At 40.2% G+C, this 24,071-nt stretch overlaps 2 protein-coding genes across 7 annotated transcripts; one reads left to right on the top strand and one right to left on the bottom strand.

Moving 5' to 3' along the window:
• Positions 1-693: 693 nt before the first annotated feature.
• Positions 694-10,641, bottom strand: LOC116335417 (bifunctional apoptosis regulator). Of its 3 annotated transcripts, none has more exons than XM_039613566.1 (9): positions 10,412-10,641; positions 7,577-7,886; positions 6,524-6,622; positions 5,143-5,236; positions 4,197-4,369; positions 3,971-4,115; positions 3,620-3,799; positions 3,137-3,333; positions 694-2,196 (listed from the first exon to the last, which is right to left on the bottom strand). In XM_039613566.1, exons 2-9 carry the CDS (start codon positions 7,876-7,878, stop codon positions 2,004-2,006), a joined length of 1,383 nt encoding a protein of 460 aa, XP_039469500.1. In that variant the 5' UTR covers positions 7,879-7,886; positions 10,412-10,641; the 3' UTR covers positions 694-2,003. The 3 variants fall into 3 exon arrangements, with proteins under 3 accessions (XP_039469500.1, XP_031614961.1, XP_031614960.1); XM_031759101.2 differs by lacking the exon at positions 10,412-10,641 and adding an exon at positions 10,152-10,405; XM_031759100.2 differs by having other exon boundaries at positions 695-2,196; positions 10,425-10,639.
• Positions 10,642-11,742: 1,101 nt separating this feature from the next.
• LOC116335412 (zinc finger protein 3 homolog) lies at positions 11,743-23,781 on the top strand. 4 transcript variants are annotated; one of them, XM_031759095.2, is made up of 12 exons: positions 11,743-12,629; positions 15,067-15,229; positions 15,332-15,759; positions 18,857-19,058; positions 19,346-19,398; positions 19,684-19,849; positions 19,934-20,020; positions 20,128-20,202; positions 20,312-20,398; positions 20,507-20,584; positions 21,971-22,213; positions 22,636-23,781. In XM_031759095.2, exons 1-12 carry the CDS (start codon positions 12,621-12,623, stop codon positions 23,418-23,420), a joined length of 2,376 nt encoding a protein of 791 aa, XP_031614955.1. In that variant the 5' UTR covers positions 11,743-12,620; the 3' UTR covers positions 23,421-23,781. The 4 variants fall into 4 exon arrangements, with proteins under 4 accessions (XP_031614955.1, XP_031614954.1, XP_031614953.1 ...); XM_031759094.2 differs by lacking the exon at positions 11,743-12,629 and adding an exon at positions 12,657-12,966 and having other exon boundaries at positions 19,699-19,849; XM_031759093.2 differs by lacking the exon at positions 11,743-12,629 and adding an exon at positions 12,657-12,966 and having other exon boundaries at positions 19,937-20,020.
• The last annotated feature ends 290 nt before the right edge of the window (positions 23,782-24,071 follow it).

Genomic DNA, 24,071 nt, shown 5'->3' with positions numbered 1-24,071 from the left:
ATGCATTTTTTTTTTAGGCAGGGAGTAACAAAGTGCCAAAACATACATACACAACTTAAGTTGTCTCTTATTCGTAGACGAAACACTGATTCATCATGCATTTTAAATCCTTGAATGGTTCCAGAAGTGGTTTAACAAAAAAATAAATCAATTCTCCTCTGAAAATGATCAGGTACATTGACTGGACTGCAAATGGGTTTTTGATCTTCAGAAAGCCTGGAGAATGATTGCTTAGGGTTCCTTTAAAAATTACAAGAAGGTGCCTTGAAAGCAAAATAAAGACATGAGTGGATCAAAACTTTTGCACAGTACTGTAAATTCAGTTATACCCCTAATGTTAATGGCAATTTATGGCATTAGTTATTAGCTTTTACTCACTGACTTTTGATAGCTGATTGTTGATACAGTCTGTATCTGTATCAGAACTTTGATGACTAAAAAAAAAATAAATGAAAAAAAAAGCACTGAACTTGAAAACATCAAATATATATATTTATTTTTGAAAAGTTAATTTCTTTACTTTGATATATTCTGTTCCTGTGATGATAAATATTTCAAGGATTTTTAGATAAATTTGATTAACTTATGTCTCATGAAAATCATAAACCTGTATCTCACATTATTAAAATATTTCCTACGTTAGCAAAGGATTTTAAATGAGGAGCCTTTTAAAAAAAAAAAAAAAAAAAAAAAAATGTTGTTTTATGCACTCAGGAGTTGGTTGAGGCTCCTTTATCAGAATGAATCAGAATTTAGAAAGTCATTTATATGTGGCTATGAATACTCCTTCAGATTTAATATAAATCTTTATTTTGTAAAGTATCATTCAAGAACAAAAGAGCACAAATAATAATAATGATAATCATCATCATCATCACAGTGTAAGATTTTTCAGTGCAAATGAACATATTAAAAAAAAAAAAAAAAAAAAACCCCACTAATTTCTGATTAGCTTGGTCCACCCATGAAATGGAAACATATACTGTGAATTACTTGAACAATTTTTAAAAAGGGCAACAATATTTCTCAGCAGTGTGAGCAAATAAAAACAAAAAATATATATAATATTTTAAAAAAAAGTAGAAGTTATATGCATTACCTAAACAAATTTTAAAAAACACAATATTAAAAATTTCAAATCTAAGCATCACAAATCTTGTGAAGGCAAATGCTGGAACCGCCGGAACAAACTTCATAGAACATTTGTTCCGCCAGACTGTCTCTGTTTGCACTTGGAAGGGCGCTAAAGCCTGAGAGGCCAAACAGACTGCTGAACTACAAACCTCACTTGACACTTCTCAGTCATGTTACCAAACATCACAGAATGACTTCTCACACAGCTCTGTAGATCACCGAGATCACAATCACAGTGAAAATGTAAGAAATGCATCAGAATTTATGCAGAGTTATAAATACTGCTTCAGATTCTGGATGGATAATCCTGAAGCAGCCTGAGGTTATTAATCTATAAAAGTAGATTACATGCCAGAATGATATTTGATAACAGATGTAAAAACATGTATCCTTATTTGTTTTGTTCCAACTTCACTTACTCTGTATAAGCATAAAAACGCATGTTCTATTGGACTACAGCTATGCCAGGGCTACAAAGCTTTCAGCACCACGTCGCGAGTCCAATCTTTACTCCAGTGAGTGTTGAAACACGTCTTATCATTCCGCTTACCACCCCGGACCGTTAGGCATCGTGGTTTGTGAATGCACTGTGGATGCAAAAAGATCACTGCAGTGATCAACCCAAGTCAGACACTATTACTTGTTTCTCACCTCATTGGTTTTGTTTCTCCTGCAGTAGTCTGGTGCCTCTATTGTTCAACATGGCAACCATCCGGCAGAGAGACAAATCAAGAACCAAGACAAATTCCCCAACAGTAGATAAAGCCAGTCTTCAATGCGTTTACTGCTAAAAATAAACACTTCTCATCAACTTATTTGCTGCAAATTGTCCCACATCAATTGGGCACCTCCTCATCCAGTGCCGTCTGTCACAATGCTACTGTTTCAGGGTGCATTAACTGCTGCACCACCAGGTCGATATTAATGATGGGACTGAAGTAGAGTGCCCAGTAGAAGAGGCAGTTGCACACAAACTGTGGGACAAAGGGCCAAAGGAGGGCAAATGCAAATCCCTGAGTTAGCATTTTCCACAAGTGGCTCCACATCATTTGTGGAAGAGTCCTACAAAGAGAGGGAGGAAACAAGTGTTATAAAACCACTACAACCACTACTCAACAGCTATCAACCCAAATCTTGTACAGGAGACGCTAAATCCAGATCCAGGCAATACACAACAGACAGTATAAAACATGGACATAGTCTCTAGGTCTGAAATGTAAAGCCACGGCAGAAGTGCCATAAATCTTTCTAACAGCCAGCAGGGGGCAACTTTGGCTACAAAAAGACTTGCAGTTGCATAGAAGTCTGTGCTCCATTAGTTTTCATTAACCAATAGGTGATGTCACAGTCACTACATCCATCTTTTATACCGTCTATGCATACAATGCAGAAAACATGACATTAATACAATGGTTTGCACAGAATTGCAAGGCATGTTTAAGCAGGTCCTATTTTCCTTCAGCAGGACGTACTGCATGTCTTTCAGATAGATAATATTTACACTTAACCAGCATTTTAGGATTAAAAATTGACTTTTGGAGCTGCTGAGTTTCAGTGTTTATATTCCTGACTGGCAGGAATATTCACTTACTGTGTTTGCGTCTCACTGAAATTAAGTAAAAACATTTTTATCTAGGTTCACATACCCATTAATTTGGCACCAGAAAATGTCCCCAGTAACACTAATATGTCTCTGTACTGGCCTTGTAATGACCAAAGTATGCCATGTGCCACGTGACCACAGTATACACGTGTTTTATTTTGACTATCACTTCCTTCTCAAATTTAGTATAACAAAAGTACAATCTGATCTTACTTTTTGCCATAACACACGCACCCAATGACCATAACTGTATTAATAACTAGATTTTTATTAGAGAGTATTTATTAAACTGTGCAGAACTCTCATCTGGATGGAGAAAGTTTAAAATGTATTTCAGTGTTTGGATAATAAAAACAACAAGAGCAAAAACAAAATCACCCATCCTCCCACTGCATTTACCTGATCCTGGCTCTCATCCACAGCCTCCATAGGGCGCAACCTTCAAGGACAGACAGCAGCATGGCGTTAACAATGATGAAACGGGATGTCCAGTAGTGAACGGCCAACCAGTCCCAAGCAAACTCTGCGATCAGCTGGTATGGAAGCAGGCAGTACTTCACAAGAAACTCTGCCCATTGTTGCCAGCTGGGATCCACCTAAGTTAATAAGTTTTAAAAAACAGAAGAAAGGGGGGGGGGGAGGGGGGGCAGGAACAAAACAAGACATGTAACCTGAATATTCATATGTATTCTACATAGAGCAAAGTTTACAGAAGTCTAAACAGCTTCATGCTCACAGCGCTGTCTTCATCTAATTACCAGAAGCAATCACAGCATGTAATTTACAAATAAAAGGTCCCCAGTGTTTTCATTTTCAGCTCCTTACAGTGTATTACAATTTATTATTTGCGTCATTTCAGTGGGAAGCTTGTCTGCATTGTACCTGTGAGCTGACAAAACTGCTCTCCACTGGTTGATCGCTGTCTGTGACGGCTGGACAACAAGTGTGCAGGAAGGGCAGGAAGGTCTCAGAGTAGTCAAACAAATACAAGTAAAAGATTGTGAGACGAGGGGAGCGCTTCAGTGCATACAGCAAGAACAGAGACTTCCCCGCATTAGCCGCCTGACAGAGTGTGACAGAAACAGTAAAGAGACCGTTATTTAACTGTGGAAACGCAGATGTGCTGCTTTACCAGCAAAACACAATGTGCAACTTGTAAAGATGTTAATAATGCTGAGCATCAGCATGTGAAGCAAACTACATTACGCCATTCTGACGCAGAAGTGTGGTCACCTTGTATTCCCAGAGGTTCTGGGGAGGTTTGACCCCAAGAGCTTTAACTCTTTCTAGTTCAGCCAGAATAACCCGTCTGTGAGCCAGATTTTCAATGCTGTAAGGCGATTTCAACAACTCTTCTTCCCCCAGCATCAACAGGAGCCTGAACCAGAGAAATTATCATATTGATTTTAAAAACATTAATGAATAAATTTCTGTAAAAGAAATAAAAATAATAATTCACCTTCCATTGACGTTTTCCTGCTGGAAGGGTTCTTTGTACAGCTGGGCCCAGGGACCCAGGTTTTCGAGCCAGGATACAACCTCTTCAGGTGTCCAGTGAGACACGGGCTTAGTGATCAGCAGGTCATGCTGGTCCACTGGACCACTGCTCCAGTGATACACCAACACCATCACCTACAAACATACACAGAAACCCTGGTCTGAATAGTTTAACCATTACCTCACCTTGCAATAATAATCCAACATCACTAGATGTCACTACATTTGTTTAACTTGAACCTGCAGCTGAGTTGGCCCAGTATATATTTCCACAACAGATTGCCCAAAGCATCCAAAATAAACTGAGGCTTTGCAGAAATGACAACACTTAGTTCACCTAAGACGACCCAATAATCATAACCATGAACTGAGGTCAAAAACAGAACTATGTTGTAATCTGTTTACTTATTCCCTGCACCGTACACACTCACAGACATACATTTCAGCCACGTGGCAAGACACAGCGGGACGTTGTTCCCAAGTGCCCCAATATTACATAATTCTGATGCTTTGGTTAAAAGACAACAAACTAAAAATCACAGGTGTTGCCACATGTAGGGTTAGGAATGTAGGAATGTTTTGATTCTAAAGAGGTCCATGATTTAGAGATGGAAAAATCAGGTAATATTCAAAGTAACTTGGCACTAGCAACTGAGACTGAGGAGGACATGCCCTCTGCTAGTCACTTAGGGTACTAGGAGACACATGGACAAGGAAAGTATAATTAAGACACAAGGCATTTTCAAACCGAGGAGCCATGTCTACCTTTCACATACCGTTTATGAAATCAGCACAAATCCTAATAAAAAGGGCAACTCATCATTGCCGTTGCAAGCAAATCCAGAAGCTTTGTCAATGGTAACGTTTAAGAGCAAGGAGGCATTTCTAACCTGCTTGTGTGTACTTACAGCCACACATGTGAGTGCAGTTAGGACTCCAGAGAAGAAGAAGCCTGCTCCTTTGTGCTGGGTTGTCTTGGATCTACCCAAGTTGTCACCATATCTAAGATGAGGAAGACAAACATGAAGGATGGGCTTTGTAAAGCTGGCCCAGTTTCATTAAAAACGCAAAATAAATGAAGTATGTGCGAATAAATACAAGTGAAACGTTAGGCAAGTTGGCAAAGATAAGATCAGTATGGCAAAGGGTCAGTATTGAGTTTAAAGCTACTTAAAGTCAGTGCCAAACAATGGTGTGTGTGCTATGCTTTGTTTCAAGTACAGGGTAACCGCAAGGAGTACAGACTAATGGAAGCTCTTTTTCCACATAAGCATTTTTCCCAGCTCACAGCCATCTTCTATGATTGGTTTGTGTGGTGAAGCAGCACTCACTCCTTCTGTAACATTACACAATCTGACCCACAGCCTGATTATGTGGATAAGTATGGCATCACTGTGTGCAGTGTGATAACCATCAGGGCAAATTTGTTCTCTGTGGAAAATCTACAGCACTGAAAATTCATTCCCAAAACATTCCAGTTATGAGTCTCATTCATTGTAGGGTTAATAGATCTCTTTGCAAAGCATAATGCATGAAACTGCAGCATCTGGAACTTAGTGAAGAAACAAAGGCGTGAGGAGCAGACTGATGGATCATCCATGGCTAAACCTCCTGTTGTATGAGCTTCCTTTGGGTCAGTCAGCATCATACTGAAGGATGGAGGAATGAAATCACTGTATCTGGTAAAGACCCAGCAGACAACTCATGACTGAGCTAGTGAGTCTGCTCCATAGCCAGCTGTAGCTACTGTGCATCTCAGGGTTAGCTCTTTGGGCTTGTGGAAAGCTGAATTTAAACCAGTCAGATCTCCCAGTGAGCATGATTAAGACCAGGTCACTGTCCACACCTCCAGACGTATCATCTTCCCTGTAGGATTTGCTTGGCAGTGTTTATTTGGATTTTTTGGCACCATCAGGCCATGTCAGCTTTGTAAATGAACAAATTATTCAGAATTGGTACTTCTTGGACTTGCATTTACAGTTACTCTCAGGGCTGCTTATCTTTGAGCCTCTGGAGTGCACCAGCTTGTAGGTGCTGTCTTCGAAGCAGGCTGTGATGTCAGCAAAAAGGATTAGTGAATCAAATGCTTCACGTTTGTTTGCAGCTTTCCTCTGATTACAGGAAGGTGACGCTGAACGCAGTCTTTGGAAATCCCAGCTTTTCAACACGTATGCAATGTTAGACTGTCCATGGTGTGAAATGTTAGTTGCTAAATGGCTAGACTTGTTTTTAATTGACATTCTTAATGGACTTTACACCAAAACAACTCATATGTGAGAATCAAAGTACCTCTGGAAAGCCAACAAGCTCCGGGAGATTTTGGGGTTTGCCTGGATTTCCGCTTTCCTCCGCTGTAAGACCTCACCAAAAAGTTTGTCAGTTGCATCCCTAAAAAGAAGATGATTATATATGATTATTTTAGTCTGACATATATATCAAACTAAGTAGGGCTAACTTATCTCCGAGGAGCACATGAAGATAAACCATCTTGACACAGCAAAATTTGTGGGCAATCTGATAAATACTTGATAATTTACATATATATCAAATTATGCTCCGCATTGTGGTTCAACAATGTAAACCCTTAACCACCCTCTGAACCTTTTTGTTTTCATCTTCAATCTTGCCAGTAGGTCTCTGTTTTCAGCTCCATCTGAGTGAGAACATTTCCACATCTTAGGTTGAACCATCAGTATGTCAATCAGTTGTCATGCATTTCTTATAAACCGCACGTCATTACCACAGATCATTAGTTCCTGGTTCCTCTCATGTCAATAATATTTGTGTCTAACATTTGCTCTCCTGTCTTTCAGTAGAACAAAAGACAGGTCATGTGACTGCAGGCTGAGGGAGAGTGAAAGTGAAACAAATTACAGATATTATTGTAAAAGTGTTCACCTCAAATGTGAAGTTTGTTGTGGTGAAAACATTACCAAGCTTTTTTTTTTCTTCATGACACATAATCCTAAAGAGATTAGAGTCTTGTCCCAGAACTGAAATGGGGATCTGATCTTCTACCACTAAGAATAAGCATCAAACTTTGGGCTTAATGTACTCAATTTATTTTTAGGATTTATTCAATGACATATCAGCTAGTTTCTTCCCAATCTTATATAGTGCTTTGCTCTTCAATAAGAGGTTATGCTGAAACAAAAATGAATGTCTGCTTCTGGTGCAACTGCACACATATATCATTACTGGTCATCCAAACTTTCCATTTCTTAATAAAGCTAACTAAGCAAGCTTAGTAGAACTTGCCAGCAAGTCTCTGTGAGATGTTAATAAAGCAGCCAGAATATCAAACATTAACCCACTGATATGGCACAGCTATGAGAAGCATACCTCAGCAGTATGTTGATTTTAGGAAAGCCTTCCCACTTCTCCCGGCACTCTGGGCACTCATTCTTCTGCGAGGACTCCCACCATAGAGCGAGACAGTGTCGACAGAAGTTATGACCGCAGGTCAGGGTAGTAGGGTTGACCAAGATGTCATAGCAACAGTGACAAGAAAATTCATTTTCTGAGATGCCGCTCGCTGAAGACTTTAACTGAGGAGGGTCGGAAGACTCGGATAAGAGAGGAGACTCATCCATTAATTCCTCCACACTGTCATTTGCTGAATTCCACTTCATCTGCTGCGACATATCAAAGTCTGAAGGAGACACAAGGTTAATAAGCCTTAAATCAGAAACTGTAACATTTTAGGTTTTAAGTAGGATTTGGGTGCAAGCTGTAAATCAGGGGTCTCGAACTCATGGCCCAGGGGCCTATATATTGATGTGAAGAAATATATTGTGCCCTTGAAGTTACGTTTTTTTGTTAGGGAGGATTGAGTTGTTGAGTGCAATGTTAAAATAAGTTCTTTCAAAAGCAAAAAAATTATTTAATATGAAGGCAATATGAGCAGAGAGTACAAACATGTTGGATTGGCTGTGTTAGTTCAGTCAGAGTTATTTGTAAAGAAAACAATTTTCACAAGCAGTCAAACAGTGATGTGTACACTTATGTCTGCATTAAACACTACTTTTTTGGAAATAGGTGTTGGTGTTTTCTTGTTCGTACTACTTGAGCACTAAAGTGGCCCTCCAATGAGATGACAGTGGCAGCAGTGACCCACAGCTCATTTAAGTTTCAGACCCATGCTCTAAATGCTTCACATAGAAAAATGTTTACTTTAAAAAAAAGAAGAAAAAAACGATAGCAGTGCTTCCACCAAGCCTATCCTCGGCACTACAATCCAAATATATTTGCCAACAACAGTTCTTTTAACATTTCAAAACTGCATAACTGGAAGACCCTGTGCTTTGCTCCTGCTTGATTTAAGGGCTAAAGCGACCAGTTATGTTTTTGCTCAGTAAACAAATTTTTTATAAACAAGAATCTGTTTCTCTGAGAGGACATCTCGAAACTCAAAATACTGTACAAACTGAAAACAGAAAGTAGTTGGCATTTTCACTGGATTTGACAGCTTTCGTCTCATTTCCATATCACGTTTTTAAACTCTGGCAAGAAAAGCGAACTTGAAAACTCGGCAAATGGCTAAAAATAAATATATCCCCACCAGTGTTGGGGAGTAACGGAATACATGTACCGCCGTTACGTATTCAGAATACAAAATATGAGTAACTGTATTCCGTTACAGTTACCGTTTAAAAAGGTGGTATTCAGAATACAGTTACTTTGGTGAAATAAATGGAATACACGGCGGTACTTCCCTGTTTCATATTGTCGCGGGTCAGGATTGTTTGGGTTTGTTTGACAGCTACGTTCTGTTGTTCCAGGCGGCAGCGTTACGGTTGCCATGGTTACAGGGTGACGCTCTCTCTCTGCGTGTTTCCTGGGTGAGAGAGCGCCTTTGTGTTGTTGTTGTTGTGCTAAGCTAATAGGCAGACTGCTACAGGCATAGCTCTAAAGAATGTAGCATCATGGGCAGTGTAGTCCGTGCTGCAGGGAGAATGGACTACCATACCCGTTATGTGTCTGTGAGCGAGGGAGGGAGAGAAAGGAAAAGTCCGAGCTGTCACGGAGCAAAAACGGGAGCTGGAAGCATGTAAATATAATAATAACCACAGCAGCCAAGAAGAGAGCCTGAGGAGCCCATTTGTAAGTAAGCTATTAAGACTCAACTGTACACTGTGTTCGTGTTTTCAGCAGCCAAGAAGAGAGCCTGAGGAGCCCATTTGTAAGTAAGCTATTAAGACTCAACTGTACACTGTGTTCGTGTTTTCCTCCGGGAAAAATAAGTTCCGTTGGAGCAGCCTTTCAACGCCTCTCTGTCTCCCGCAAGCAAAGTTGACCCAGACAACAAAGTAAAGCTAGTTTTCGGCTACCAGCCCGACACGAACCCGACGTATTAGCCCGAGGTCCCTTTACTACGTTTCGGACCTTCAGTAACAGTAATAAATCACAGCAATAGTACATTCACGTAGTTGTAAACAGCATGATAATATATTAAGTATTCCAAAGTATTCAGAATACGTTACTGTCATTGAGTAACGTAACGGAATACGTTACAGAATACATTTTGGGGCATGTATTCAGTATTCTGTAGTGGAATACATTTTAAAAGTAACCTTCCCAACACTGATCCCCACACATCTGAAATCTAAAGTAATACTGCAAGCATTTAAAAGCAAACATCATAACCATAATTAGTTGTGGCTGAGGAACTATGATTGAAATTAATTCAAAACTATGGTACTTGGGATAGGATGTCAGCAATCAATTAAAGCACGACTTCTGACTTACAGGCAGCTAAATATGACAAGTACTTAAAATTCACTTGATTTCCGTATACAAACAGGGGCTCGTGACAGGACTCGGTCAAACAGTGCAACTTATTTGATTCTCAAATAACAAACAGTGAATCATTTCCAAGTCTGAATACATAAACAAAGCAGACAGTTAGCTCACTTACTGTGACAGCACGCAGGTACAGTTTAACTGCCCTAGACGTTAGCTTCACTCTCTAATTAGCTAGCTAGTCGCTAGCTATGAGCTAGTTGCACATCGGTTACTGCTGATCTGTAAACATGGGTTAACTACCGTTATTAGTACCAAATTGTGCTATCATTAGCTTCAGGGGTTACATGCTAGTAAGCCTAACCTAGCTCAACAGTACGCGCTGCTTGCTAAGTTACTAACTGCTAACTGGTGTGGTTCAGTTGGCTAACCTACAGTTGTTACTCGCCTCAGGACTGGTCTCTGACAGGTGACCGACTGCAGGGTGACATGACTATCCGGCTAATAACTAGCTTGCAGGCTCGTTTCGCGGGCAGAACTCAACGTATCCACACACACAGTAGTAGTTCTCAAGCAGTTCTGCTCTCTCACAGCCTCCTCCTGCAGTGGAAACCCCCACATGCACGCAACCACAACCACGCACGCGCCTGAATGCCTACCTGCCACCCGCCTACCTCACAATGTCGTCACCGGTCACGCTCTCACCTATAAGAGGAAGAGGTCCGGTGTCCTCCTCCTGGGTAGAGTCAGATCTCAGCGGATCTCAGCATCATCAGTTAAAATTCATATCAATGATACTCTGCTACACTTGATGCAACTTAACTCTGACCATGAAACTACGACCACTGTGCATCAGTCACACACACTGTTCTTTATGTTAAACCCATCACAGTACAAAAAACTAACCTGTTTATCCTGCACTAACCTGCAGAGGATTTTCATGTAGCCAGTTAGTCTGCCTCAGTTTGTTTTGCAGCATATTGTCACATGTACAGACCCAGTAAGTGGTTTAGACACACGAGGACTTACATGTAAGTTTTTAATTTCCCTACCTTTAAATCTAACTTCTCTTCCTCCTGTCCCATCTCTCTTATCTTTCTCTATCTCTGAGTGAAATACCCTGTGAAATACAGCAGCTGGACCTTTAGCTAGCAACACACTGCACACAAACAGTTTGTGTGTTTGCTGATGTTTATTGACCTGATAGAAACACTGCATTTGAAATGACCTGACACTTAAAAAAAGTCACTCCCTTTATGCTCCTCGTCTTCTGTAGGGCTAGCTAGATGCTGAAGTATTGCAACTGCAAAAAACAAAAAGTAACGAAAAACACATCATTTGTTGCAATTTCTTTAGTCAAATCTACAAAAAATACAAAAGATAGTAGTTTGAGAGGCATAAATGTGTTTTTGCACCAACATTCCCAAAATCTGCTATCAGATTAAAAATGAAATGCTAATATTTTCAATGTTCTCTGGTGAAGAAGATATGGGTGTATAGGATTTCTCACACCTTTGCGTTCTGTTTTTATTTACATTTGACCCAGCATCCCAGCTTTTTGGGGAATTGGGTGTCATAAAATATTATTGTCAAGTAGGAAAGCTTTTGGAAACACTCAGAAATATGGTTCAAGTCAGTGAACCAGGGAAAGGGTTTTATCTCACATATTTCAACAGGCTACATTTCAGTCTGCAAGTGTGCAGCAGGAAATAATAGTAATAAATGATCAGGAAGGTAGCAAATATGCATATTTGCATATAGCTATTTCACTTTCAGTGTGACTGCTTATGGTGATGGACAGGTTGATAGATGAGATCAGGCAGGAGTTTCCATAGACTGTGATGTTTACAGACAACATTGTGATCTATAGTGAGTAGGAAGCAGGTGTAGAAGTGAAAGAGTGAAAAGGAAGGTTTTTAAGATGGTAATGAGACCTGCTATGATATATGGTTTGGAGACATTGACAAAAAGGCAGTAGGTGAAGCTGGTGGTGGCAGAGTGGAATGTGCATGAAGTGTCACTGGGAGTGATGAGGATAGGCAGGATTAGACATCAGAGGGACAGCTCAGGCTGAGCGGTTTGGGGACAAAGCTAGAGACGCAAGGATGGCAAGGTTTGGACATGTGCGCAGGAGGGATTGTGGATGCTGAAGATGGAGCTGCAGGCAGGAGGAATAAAAAGAAGGATGTAGTGAAGGGTTGGGGTCGGTGTGACAGAGGAGGATGCTGGGGATAGGGTGAGATGGAAGCAGATGATCCGCTGTGGCGACCCCTAAAGGGAGCAGCCGGAAGAAGAATGAGAATAGGAAAGATGTCTGAAAAAGTGGAGGGCAGAAAATGGATATTTAATCTTTGTCATCTGTCTGTAGAGATGCACACCTTGTAATCACGGGGAGGCAGTAATTCAGCAGCAGCAATTTGAGCGTCGAAGAAGAAGAGGAGGAGGCGGAGTAGAAGAAGAACCGCTGTTTAAAAAAAAAAAAAAAAGGAAAAAAGTGGTGGCGCAACACAGTTTAGCTAGCACAGAGTGCACGATTAGTTCATGACAGCTGCTCCCATCCGGAATAACGCTTGAACTTAAGCCCGTGTGTAGCTCGTCCTGTTTCTCCTATGACATCCTTCACAGTCGGCTCCGACCTCGCACTATGTTTGAGGTAACGTGACAGCGTAGCTGCTTTCAGGCTGTTACTGTGCAGCTGGCTGCAGTTTGCTGTAGCTGCTGTAGTTAACCAGTTAGGTAAATGCACGTCGTAAACAGGTTATCCTCATAAGTCAGGGACACCGTATTAGTTGAAAGTGCACTGGTGTGGACTTGATGCTAACCTTCTTACGTTCATGCACAGAACCAATTATGTCATAGCTTTAAAGCTAGCTTGTTAGCAAACGGTAATTGTTATTAAACAAGGCAGAGCTGCATTCATTAAGACAGTACAATGACTTATACACTGCGACTGACTGATGGAGACGTGGAGGCATTTATTCAGCGTCCGAGTGAGTCAAGAATATATTAGCATTTATTTTCCTGCAGGGGATAACGCAAGCAAACGAGACAAAACAAGTTTATTTTGAAAGGCTGTTCAGGTTGCTGACACTAAGATTAAATCGGAGTCAGAGAAAGGTCTGCACAGAACTTGCTACTAAACTATTAAACTAAATCTAAATCTCTTGAAATGGATTGTTTTCATTTTACAATTGTACAAGAGAAATATTTTTACTTTTGTGAATTTAGAAACTTGAGAAAGCGTTTTTGTTTTCCCGGACACTAATGCATAACTATATCACAATAATTCCAGGTTAATTTTTGGCCACGTTTCAGACTGTGTTAGAAAATATTCTGCAGCAGTTAAAACAAAAGTTTAACATTTTCCTGCAGGAATGCTTTATGGTAGGAAAGGTTATAATTTTATCAGGGTGGAATAATACCGAGCACATTACATCTATGTGAGTTGGTCCGGGTTGTCTGGAATTATGTGTGTGCAATCCACTTGTTAGCCTAACCAGCCTAAATGAATTGAGAAGGGAAAAAAGGTAATATTTGGAGCATACAGTATTTTAAGTTGGTGGGGGGATTTCGCTGAAATTGCAACAGCAAATTCTTGAAGTCGTTCATACGTCCAGTTAAACGGGTCAGTTAAACGTTTTAGGCTGGGATACAAATCAATTCAAGTTAATGCTCGAGTTTATTTGGTCATTTTTAATGCATATTTAATAAATTTCTTCACATTTTGTTGGTTGGTATGGTTGTTAAAGACATATAAACGTTAAATTAGTAAAGTAACTAGTTAAGTGGGATCCACTGATGGTTGTGTCGTTGGTTGGTTGATTTTAGGCCAGTTTTAACATGTTTCATAATATATCTGCTAAATGTACTCTAACATTGTCATATCGAGGCTGTGTACACATCATCTGTGTTCAAAAAACAAAAAGTGAACTGTTAGAGTTTATGTTTGAGGTGATTTCCTTTTCTTGATGTGTACAGTTACAGCCTGTGGCTCAGATATATTGTTTCTTTATATTATATAATTAATGCACAATTATATAATGTTTACATTACACAGCATTAGTACCAGTATATCAGTATTGGCACTTAACGAGAAGTATACAAGTTAAAGAAGAGACATATTTCAGTTGTGTTGTTACTGTTGATGTTGCATAATTTGTCCACCAGGGGGCACTCTGAAACGTCCATGTGTTTGGAACGGCAGCCAGCTGATCCAAGCAGATCTAGTTATCCACGACTTGTTATAACAATAAAACAAGATGGTTATGTTAGTAAGGACTCATAAATAACAAATCCCAACATATAATCTCTGTGTTTCATCTGTCTGACAGAAAAAGCAGCTTTTATATCAGATTTTTAAAAGCACCAAATATCGGCTTCTGTATTGGTCTTAAAAATCCTATATCAGTCGATCTCTAGACAATATTATATCAGATGTTTAAGGCGTATCAAAATTAGATGCACCCACGTTGTAAGAGTGGTATGATTTTTTATTTTTTTTTTATTCTTGCCGTCATTAATCTAAGTAGTTTTACTTGTTTAACCTGAAATCTTGAGTCTAGGATGTAATGCCACATTTTGTAATTGCTTGACAAAATGCAATATCACTTACATTACAGTCATCTTCAGATGCTTCTGGGTATCTATTTGGGCAGATATTTTGAAGCATTACCTAAATTAAATTAACTTAACCTAATTTCAGTGGTCAGTTAGCCATAAAAATTGCAGATATAAAGTCAACTATGAAATTTGATAAAAGCTGTTCAAAATGCTCGCTGACTTTTTAATCTAGGTTTGTTTGAGTGCCATCGCTCTCTCTTCTAATGTCTGTATTGAAGAGCCTTTTACAAAATGTATAAGTTGCACTTTATTGATGAAAGTATAATCTGTTTACCTGTTTTATAATTGAGCAAAATGGATGTTTCACTACTGTATTATGTCAAGTTAAAGTATTCAAAATTATTACGTTATTATAATATAAAAATAAACAGTAGCTTCTGATGGCTTTAAATAGCAGCTCTTTTCTTGTGTGAAACTTGAGCTGTTGTAGAGTAGATGACCTGTTTTTCCTCTGTTTGATATCTTAACAGGATCCTGAACTTCAAGATCCTTTATCACCGAGTCTGAATGAAAACTGCAGTGACCAGTCTTCCCCCAAAAAAGCTCCAGCAAGCCCCGACTACACTTGTGAGATTCCAGAGATCCGAGTAATCATCAAAGAGGAAGAGGATGGCTGGACTGTGAGTGAGAATAGTGAGTGGAGAACCTTGAATTATAGCTTCTCTTCACTAGATGATACACACATCGTTGCTCGTTCGTGATTTTTTACTTTTTATTTTCATATATTAAACGCAGATGAGAGCCTCAGCTCAGAGAGAGAAAAAGAGGACGCTTCTGTAGACGCCTGCCTTTCCCACCAGAAAGTGAGTGGCGTGGAGAGCTCTGCTTCATATGGCGTAAAGAAACCCCAGAGAGGATGTGCAGCGGAGAAACGGTTTGAGAAGCCTGGCCCTGCCACAGAGAGTCTGCAGAGACACAAGCTCGTGAGCTCTGATGAGAAACCGCAGATTTCCTGCAAATGTGGGAAGGCATCAGGAAACGTGACTGTACATCAGTGCAATAACACAGGAGAGAAACCTCTCTCCTGTCCAGGACGGGACATGACCCCCGGTCACAAAAGGAACGTGAAATCCCATCAGGAGCGCTGGGACCAAGACCGGAGAGCATCTTTACACACAGAAGAAGAGCTACAGCAGACCAAAACATCAGCACCTTGCCCAACTGTATGTTGTTTTAGATTTTGTAGATATTATGAAATGATCAACACATAAAGTTTTCTTTTTTTTCTTCTTTTTTTTTTTTAAAGTCATCTACTTTAGTAAATTTTATGTGTTATTTGTGAATGCATTTATAGTGTCCCAGTCGGCCTCATGCAGGAAGGTGTACATGTTTGTTCTTAAAGATCAGGTCTTAAAACTCATGTGACCAGTAAAACTCATCCCTCGTGTTCATGCTGCCCATTAAAAGATCACATTCTGTTGTTTTTGAATATGAGTACAGAATCAGTCCTTGTGCTGTGTCGTCTCAAATCAGGTTTAGATCTGACAATCCACTAGACACGATCACACGGTGACAGTCAGGAGTAAAAACTCCCTTTTAACAGGAATTGCTATTTTACATTTTTGATTGCAGTGGAGGGACGATGATAAGACGAGGACTTTGTAACATTGCTTACATTATAAACACTTTGGGAAGGGATGTTTTTGTGTGGCGCATACAAGAGGAATGAAATGTTGTTTTAAGACTGACTTGAATGTAGCTTTTAATTTTCCCTTACCAAAAGTGGTCCAGCTGTGCTGTGTTACTGGAAAAATCCTCAGTGTTTTAATTCTCTTGTGCCCATTAACTCTGTAAGTGATTGCTTCTTTATGTTACTGTGTAGCGCTGCTCTGTTGGAAGCTGTATAAAGACAAAGTGGTTTTGAGTTTCCCACTATTTTTGAGATTTTGTTGTTTTTTTCCCTTAAAATTTAGGAACAAAATGTTTGTTTGTGCTAAGTTTTGACTGCATGACTTGGAAGTTCCCCAGTGTGAGACTTCTTTTTACAGTTTAGTAAACCTTTTGAAACTAAGATTGGATTTTTTGGGTCAGATTTAGTGAACGAGAGAAAACAGCGGTGATAAGTGTGGTTAGTTGTATAAAAAACACATGCTTTTTGTTATATTTAAATTAGTGGTAATGCTGGAAAATCTGTGCGCTTATATTCTCCTTGCTATATTTTGCACGTTGGGATATTGACTCCCACTTCTTACATGCAGTATTGTCACTGCACTGTCTGTGTAAATGCTGAGAACAACTTCCTTTTTATTCCAAAACCCAGCTCACGCTGACGTAACACACTCAGAAATCTGGCCCTTTGGGTTCAAAATACTAATGATGACTTTCCACGAATATGGAGCTACTCTCTAAGAGGCTTCATTAATCTTGGCGTTTTTGCAGTTGAATGTTTGGTGGCTCCAATTTGAAATGTCACATGCGTTAGGGCAGAGGATGAGAATAGGAAGTTGTTTTTGTGTGAGGCCCTTTGTTTCAGTCGGTCCAGTGAGGTCCGGTGTCTTTGGACAGTGACACATTCTTTGCAGTTTTGCCTTTGGATTTGAAATAAAGCATTCAGCATGTGATTGAAGTGCAGAGCTTTAGCTTTAATTCAAGAAGTTTAACAAAATTATGTCTTTAACTTTAAGAAATGCAGGCTTAAAATAATTTGACAAACTAACATAATCCTAAATTTAATGGTTGTTTTTAATACTTGGATAACAATTCTTTGCAGTCATGACTGCCTGAAGTCTGGCAGCCACGGACATCACCAAATGCTGTGTTTCCTCCTTGACATGCTCTGCTCGGCCTTAACTGCAGACACCTACAGGTGTTTGTTGTTTGTGGGTCTCTTTGTTTTCAATCTGGTCATTGAGGAATGTCTCATTTATTTCCATTGAGAAACATTTGGGTTGCTTTTGCAGTTTGCTTTTGAGTATTAATGATTTACACTGTAAAGCACTGTCCAGTCAGTTTTGCAGCATATGGGTGAATCTGAGCGGACAGTGTAGCCCTGCACACGTCACAATTCATCCTGCCCCTTCTATCAGCGGTCACATGATCAGTAATCACCTGCTTACACTGGCTAATGCCATAATATTGTCTCCACCATCATCATTGTTTGATAGATGATGTGGTATGCCTCAGATGATAAGCTGTTTCTCTACTCCATACTTTTCTCTTCCCATCATTCTGGTACAAGTTGAGCTAAGATTCACTCAAAGCATTCGTCTTTTTCTGAACTGTGGAGACTCATTTTGATGTTTTCTGGCAAAGTCTGATTTGGTCTTCCTGTTCTTGAGTGTAACCAGTGGTTTGCACCTTTCTGTAAACCCTCTGCACTGCATTCATGAAGGCAGAAGTTGTTTGTCTTAACCAAGGAAAGGATTCTGTCATCATCTACAACATTTCATTAATGCATCTACCAGGAGGCTGAGGCATAGCGCCGGCCATCACCACTATTTTTTTTCCTTTTTGGATTCAAATAAAAGGGTAGCAAATACAAATTCAACAATTATAACCAGGGGTGCACATAAGTGGTCCGCAGGTGCGCATTCGCTGTCAAAATAAAAGACGCGCACCAATAAGAAGTTGCAACGTGTGTTTGCGTACATATAAAAGACACTGTTTTTGTCCGCTAAAGTGGGATTTTCACGGCATATTCTGCACCACATCTCTGTGCGTTCATCATTTGTTTGAAGCCAGCTCACCTCCTGCAACCACTTTTCCGAGAATACGCGCTTCTTTTGCGGTTCAGACTCCCTCTGACATTTCTTCGGAGGTGGAGGAACACCAAAGTAATTGCTTAAAGGAGCTTGCTTCTTCGACATCTTTAAGTGTTCTAAACAAATGTCTGTCCTCCTCCAGAAAATCTTATGAACGCAAACGCGCGTCTTTTATTTTGACAGCGAATGCGCACCTGCACCCCTGATTATAACCAACTCCAGATACTTTATCTGCCTAATTTGTCATGGAACAAGAACATAATGGACCTCTTAGCCTCTGAAAATGGGAAACAATGTGTAAAATTGGATGGCTATAATTTCTACATGGTTAATGCAATGCTTTGATTTAAACCCCCTGAATTAAAGCTGTAGGTCTGCACTTCAGTCTTGATTGTTTTAGTTGAAATCCACCAGTAGTGGTGTAACGAGTAAACATGACAAAAATGTTTCATTGTCCAGAACCTGCAGATAACGTTGTCATTCAGTAGCTTCTTGACTTCCTTTCGACAGATGTGCTCTGACGTCGTGAATTCCTTTTAGCTCTGTTTTCTGTTTTTAGAATTCTCCTAAACGTAAGCACCCGAAGTCACGTGGGCTCAAGATGGCATCTGAAAACTTAAACGACCAAACTCTACATTTGACTGTAAGACTGCATGCAGGAGAGGAGGAGGAGGAGGTGGGCGAGGAAGAAGAAGAGGAACAAGATGAAGAGATTGGAGGATTAATCAACTCTGATGGAGAAGTGGTTGAATGGGATTCTGGTGAGTTATCAGCACCGCAGTTTTACTGAAAACCCACGACTTCTGCAAACAATACTCATTTGTTTACACAAGGGTCCTTCCTTGTTTCTGTTTCTCATGTGAATTTGAAAGCTTATTGGCTAAAGAATATCTTAAATAACAGAAGAAATGCGTTTATGGTCTTTCCCAGATACTCACAGCACTCATAATTTGCACTTAGTTTATCATTACATTGACATTCCTCCTTTGTCTGGATTGCAGACTGTCAGTTTTTCTTTAACCTAAGCCAACTGTTTTGATTTTTACAGCAGGCAGCTCTGACCGAGGCTCTGATTGCACAGCAGGTCCTCCGCCTAGCAAGGTAATTCATTTTAACACAGTTTATCAGTTTAATGTCTAAAATTGGGTAATTATTGCATCTCAGTCACCACGTTAGTGCTTAGTCTCTTAGTGTCGACTGTTGGTATCATAAATCAAATCAAAATTGCTCATTTGCATCTGCAGCACCACTCTTTGCCTCCTGCCCTACACAAACCTACTGCCACTGAATAGTTGGGATGCTGTACATACAGTTAGTTTAAAAATGGACTGTCAGGTCAGATTTTAGAGGTGTGTTTCTGATGTTTTTTAATGATTGTGATCACAGACTGTCTCCATGCAGGAGTCTCAGCTGCGAGGCCAAAGCCAGAGAGACAGCAGCAGCCCGACGCTCATCATGGAGGTTGTTTCTGTGGGCGAAGATGAAGAAAGGGAGGACGCAGAGGAAAAAACAACAGGGGCAAAGATGAATGCTGCCTCCCCCTCATACTGTGGTAAACACAAGTGAAGGAAAACCAAAAAACTGTTAAATAATCATCAGATTTGGTCCTGAGGATATTTTGTTTTGCACTTGTTAGCAGAAAAGAGACCAAGAAGAAATAAAAAGGTTCCAGTAGTGTATGTGGAGAACTCAGACACAGAGCTAGATGTTCCTGCAAATGCTGGTGAGTGACATGAAGTAAAAAGGCAGCACTCGTGGCACATTCAGAAGAGATGGAAGGAGACCATCAGTGTAATAGCTTTCTTTTCCGCTTTTTTCTTCATCCGAAAGCAAAACGAAGAGGCAGAAGAAAGATTTCTCAAACTCCACTGTTGCCCGCTGAAGACTCAGAGACAGATGCAGGAGGTCAGTGAGTGATTCTTGTGTTTTCTACTGCAGCTTAACGTATGTTAACTACTCTGAAGTTACGTTTGCTTCTTTTTGGTCATAATTACTCTTTTTCTTTATCTTAAAGTATCACAGCGTACCCGAAGAAAGAGAAATTTGCATGCAGTGGCAGAACCGGAAGAATTAAACTCAAAAACTGCCCGCCGTGCTGCTGGTAAGAAGAAAAAAATAATAAGCCTGACTCTTGAATATTATATCCAAACTTCAGATATTTGCTTATATGCTGTGATTCTTAAAATCTATTACCTTATTTTTTCAACAGCAAAGCGACCGTATAGACGAAGGAAAGATACCAAAACATCTGGTGAAGCAGAAGGAGAGAACATGGCTTGTTCACCAGGTAAGAAATAATTAAATGACCTAATCAGTGAAAAACCAGCACGGTGTTCAGCTGCTAAAAGATACTAAAATTGTGTTTTCTGAAAACCCAGAAAAGCTTTTCTGGGTCAATGCTCATTTAAAAAAAGACTGAGGAAAAGTGGAAAATTTTTCTGTGGTCAGGCAAATTGAAATGTGAAGTTGTTTTGGAAAATATAGATGCCACGTCCTTTGGACTAAGGGAAAGGGACCAGGCAGCTTGTTATCAGCGCTCGGTTTTAAAGCCTGCTGTGACGCTATGTGGGTGCATTAGTACCTGTTGAATTGTCAGTTTGTGCATCTGGAAGGGCACCATCAGTGCAGAAAGGTATAAACAGGCTTTAGAGCAACATACGCCCCCATCCAGAAATCGTTTTGAGGGAAGGCCTTGCATATTTCACCAAGACAGTACTAAACTGTATACTGCATCTATTACAACACCATGGCTTCATTAGTAGAGACAAGATTGGGACAGTATTCCCCAAAGTCCAGTAACTGGTCACCTCAGGTCCCACATGCTCCCAGACACTGTTAAAAGAAGAGAGAATGATACACAGCGGGAAACACAGCCCTGTTTCCCACTGTATCATTTCAAGAAATATGTTTCTTGAAATGATACATTTCCTCCGTTTGAGACATTTGATATGTTTTCTATGTTCTGTTGACAATATAATATGGGCTTATGGGAATTGAAAATCATTGCATTCAATTTTTATTTCCACACCATTTGTTTTAGAATTGGGTTTGTACAAATGCTGTATATATTTCAATTGTGAACATACCCAAACCAGTTATACTTAGTGTTGTACTTTATCCTGTGTTATTGTTGCGCTCTCACCAAGAAAACACACAGAGTGTCTTTAGCTGTCATCCTTATGCTAAGCAGGTTACTGCTTACTGGCCGTCCTCTGTAAACCCTTGACATGGTTCTCTGGGAAAATCCCAGTCGATCAGGAGCTTGTGAAATACTCAGAACACCCTGTCTGGCACCAGCAACCATGCCACATTCAAAATCACTTAAATGACCATTCTTCCCCATTCTGATGCTTGGTTTAGGCTTCAGCTGGGCTTCTTGATGATGTCTACATGCTTGAATGTATTGAGTTGTTGCCATGTGATTGGCTGATTAGATATTTGCATTAAGGAGCAGTTGAACAGATGTATCAAACAAAGTGGCTTAATGTTGCATAAACGCTTGACAACTTCAGTGTAAACAGTTTAGAAGCGTTTAAAGACAGAATATTATCTGAACATGTCTTCAACATGCAACAGAAACAGGCCTTTAGAGTCCATTTCTAAATACAAAATGTGCAGCTACTCTTTCTTGCAGCCTAACTTTGTAATTTCTTCTTGTTTTCCATCTGCATAGGCAAGAAGCGCCCTGGCAGAAAGATGATCTGTGTACCAATCGAAATACCTCCTGAGCTCCTGAAGAAACCCAAAGAAAAAATAGAGTACCACTGCTCAGTGTGTGGCAAAGAATTCCCACATGCCTACAAACTAGAGCGGCATGAGCTGATTCACACAGGAGAGAAACCGTACTGCTGCTCCATCTGTGGTCGTGGTTTTAACCAGAAGGGAAATCTCAAAACGCACTACAAAGTCCACTTAGGTGAGAGTTGCTAACAATGCAAATATAATACTTGACAAGCCAGAAGCATTGCATTGCACTGTTGGAATGCAATGGTGGCGTCTTTCACTATTTTAAACATTGGCACTGTGTTTTATTTGCTCCAAATGCATTTTATCTTGGAGCTGAAAATGCATCATTTATAGTTTTTCAGAGCAGGATTTGCCATGTATACTGCTGATAGATTTGTCTTGGTCATTAACTAGGAAAATTGTAATGATTAGTATTTAATAATTAACCAGTTTAAGGTTTGATCTCTTACCTGTTAACCCTATGACCTGAGTTATTTGCACTTTTACCCCAATGTGAAAGTGAGGTAAGCCTAGACTTCTGTGAACTGCAGAGGTTGTTATACCTCAAAGCAAAAGAGTAAAACATGGTTTGAATCTTCCACTTCTCTGTAGGTCGTAAGGGTGCTGTGGATTTTGATGATGAGGTCAATCCCATAGCGTCAGAACTCTCTGAATATTTAAAATCCCTGCCTGGCGAGTCCAGGATTCGATCATCCCTCCGTTGCCTGGAATGTGGAAAAGACTGTGACAGTCATTCAGCTTTGCAAGCACACCACATCACTTCACACACTCAGACAGCCTCTGAATCGGGCCCCGTCAAGCCCGGCGCACCACCTCTTCTCTTCTGCCGCCGCTGTGGCATTCAGTTTAGTGAAAAAGAAAAGCTGGAAGAACACATGAAGACCCACATCAAGGAGAAGCCCTACTCCTGTCCCGACTGTGGCAAGAGGTTCATTAACGAGAGCTACATTCAAATCCATCAGCGCATCCATACCGGGGAGAAACCGTTCCTCTGCTCTCAGTGTGGCAAAGGATTCCATACCGCTTCCTCCCTCAAGCTGCATGAAATGCAGCACTCCGGGGAGAGACCATTTGCATGTTCCATTTGTGGGAAGACATTTCGGATTAACTCTTACCTAACAGCACATTACCAGACCCACATTAAAGACAGACCGTTCATTTGTAGCATTTGTGGGAAAGGCTACTCCAGAGCAGAGGAATTAAAGGTGCACCACAGACTTCATACCGGAGAGAGACCCTACGAGTGCGGGGATTGTGGGAAGAGCTTCATTTATCGTCAGGGCCTTCGGCAGCATCAGCGCACACATGCTGGAAGACGCATTGGGCCAACCAGACAGCTTGGTAGACCAAAACAGCAGGCCAGGCTTGACATCTAACACTTAATCTATTGATGAATTTTTGTTGTTAACCGTGTTTGAAAATATTGCAGTAAATTGTGTTTTTCTTCCTTCCATTCCTCACAGCTGCAGAAAAGATGATTACTGTGTCTAAAAAATGTACACCACAGACTTCCTGTGGGTTGCCAAGAGTTTGACAGTTTGTTGTGTCGTTTTAATGGTATCCATGTTTTCTATTCATGTTTTTATTTACCACCACTTGTAGCTCATCTGTATAAATTTGAGTGCCTTTGTAACCTGCATGCCAAATACTAATTAATGTTAAAAATAAGATCATGCACTATATCCTTGATATTTTAAAATCCATGTTGATGGAATACAGACATTTTTAAGAAACAGAGATTGTTTGTTTTCTGTATTTAATATGGCAATTAGACTACAGGCCGAATTTGACAGAGGGTTTCTCTCAAAAGCTCCACCAGCCAGGGTGCTGGTTTGGCTCGGTGGGTGAGCCTGGGATGAGTTAGCAGAAGCTATGACTCGTTTAACATGGCAACATTTTCCCAGTCTTCTATTGTCCAATTTTGGGAAGCTTGTGTGGACTGTAGTCTCAGTTCCTGCTCTTAGCTGGCAGGACTGGCACTCAGTGTGGTCTTCTGCTGCTGTAGCCCGCCTGCTTCAAGGTTCAGG

Source organism: Oreochromis aureus, linkage group 6 (assembly GCF_013358895.1).
Source record: "Oreochromis aureus strain Israel breed Guangdong linkage group 6, ZZ_aureus, whole genome shotgun sequence".
Classification (NCBI taxonomy): Eukaryota; Metazoa; Chordata; class Actinopteri; order Cichliformes; family Cichlidae; genus Oreochromis; species Oreochromis aureus.
This window is presented reverse-complemented; position numbering and strand designations above follow the sequence as displayed.

Coding starts and splice junctions, on each gene's coding strand:
- LOC116335417 (XM_039613566.1), bottom strand. CDS start 7,878: ATGTCGCAGCAGATGAAGTGGAATTCAGCAAATGACAGTGTGGAGGAA. Junction 3,800..3,970: donor AGAACCTCTGGGAATACAAG/GTGACCACACTT, acceptor ACACTCTGTCAG/GCGGCTAATGCGGGGAAGTC. Junction 2,197..3,136: donor TGGATGAGAGCCAGGATCAG/GTAAATGCAGTG, acceptor CTCTCTTTGTAG/GACTCTTCCACAAATGATGT.
- LOC116335412 (XM_031759092.2), top strand. CDS start 12,934: ATGGAGACGTGGAGGCATTTATTCAGCGTCCGA. Junction 19,850..19,933: donor TGCCTCCCCCTCATACTGTG/GTAAACACAAGT, acceptor TGCACTTGTTAG/CAGAAAAGAGACCAAGAAGA. Junction 20,585..21,970: donor GAACATGGCTTGTTCACCAG/GTAAGAAATAAT, acceptor CCATCTGCATAG/GCAAGAAGCGCCCTGGCAGA.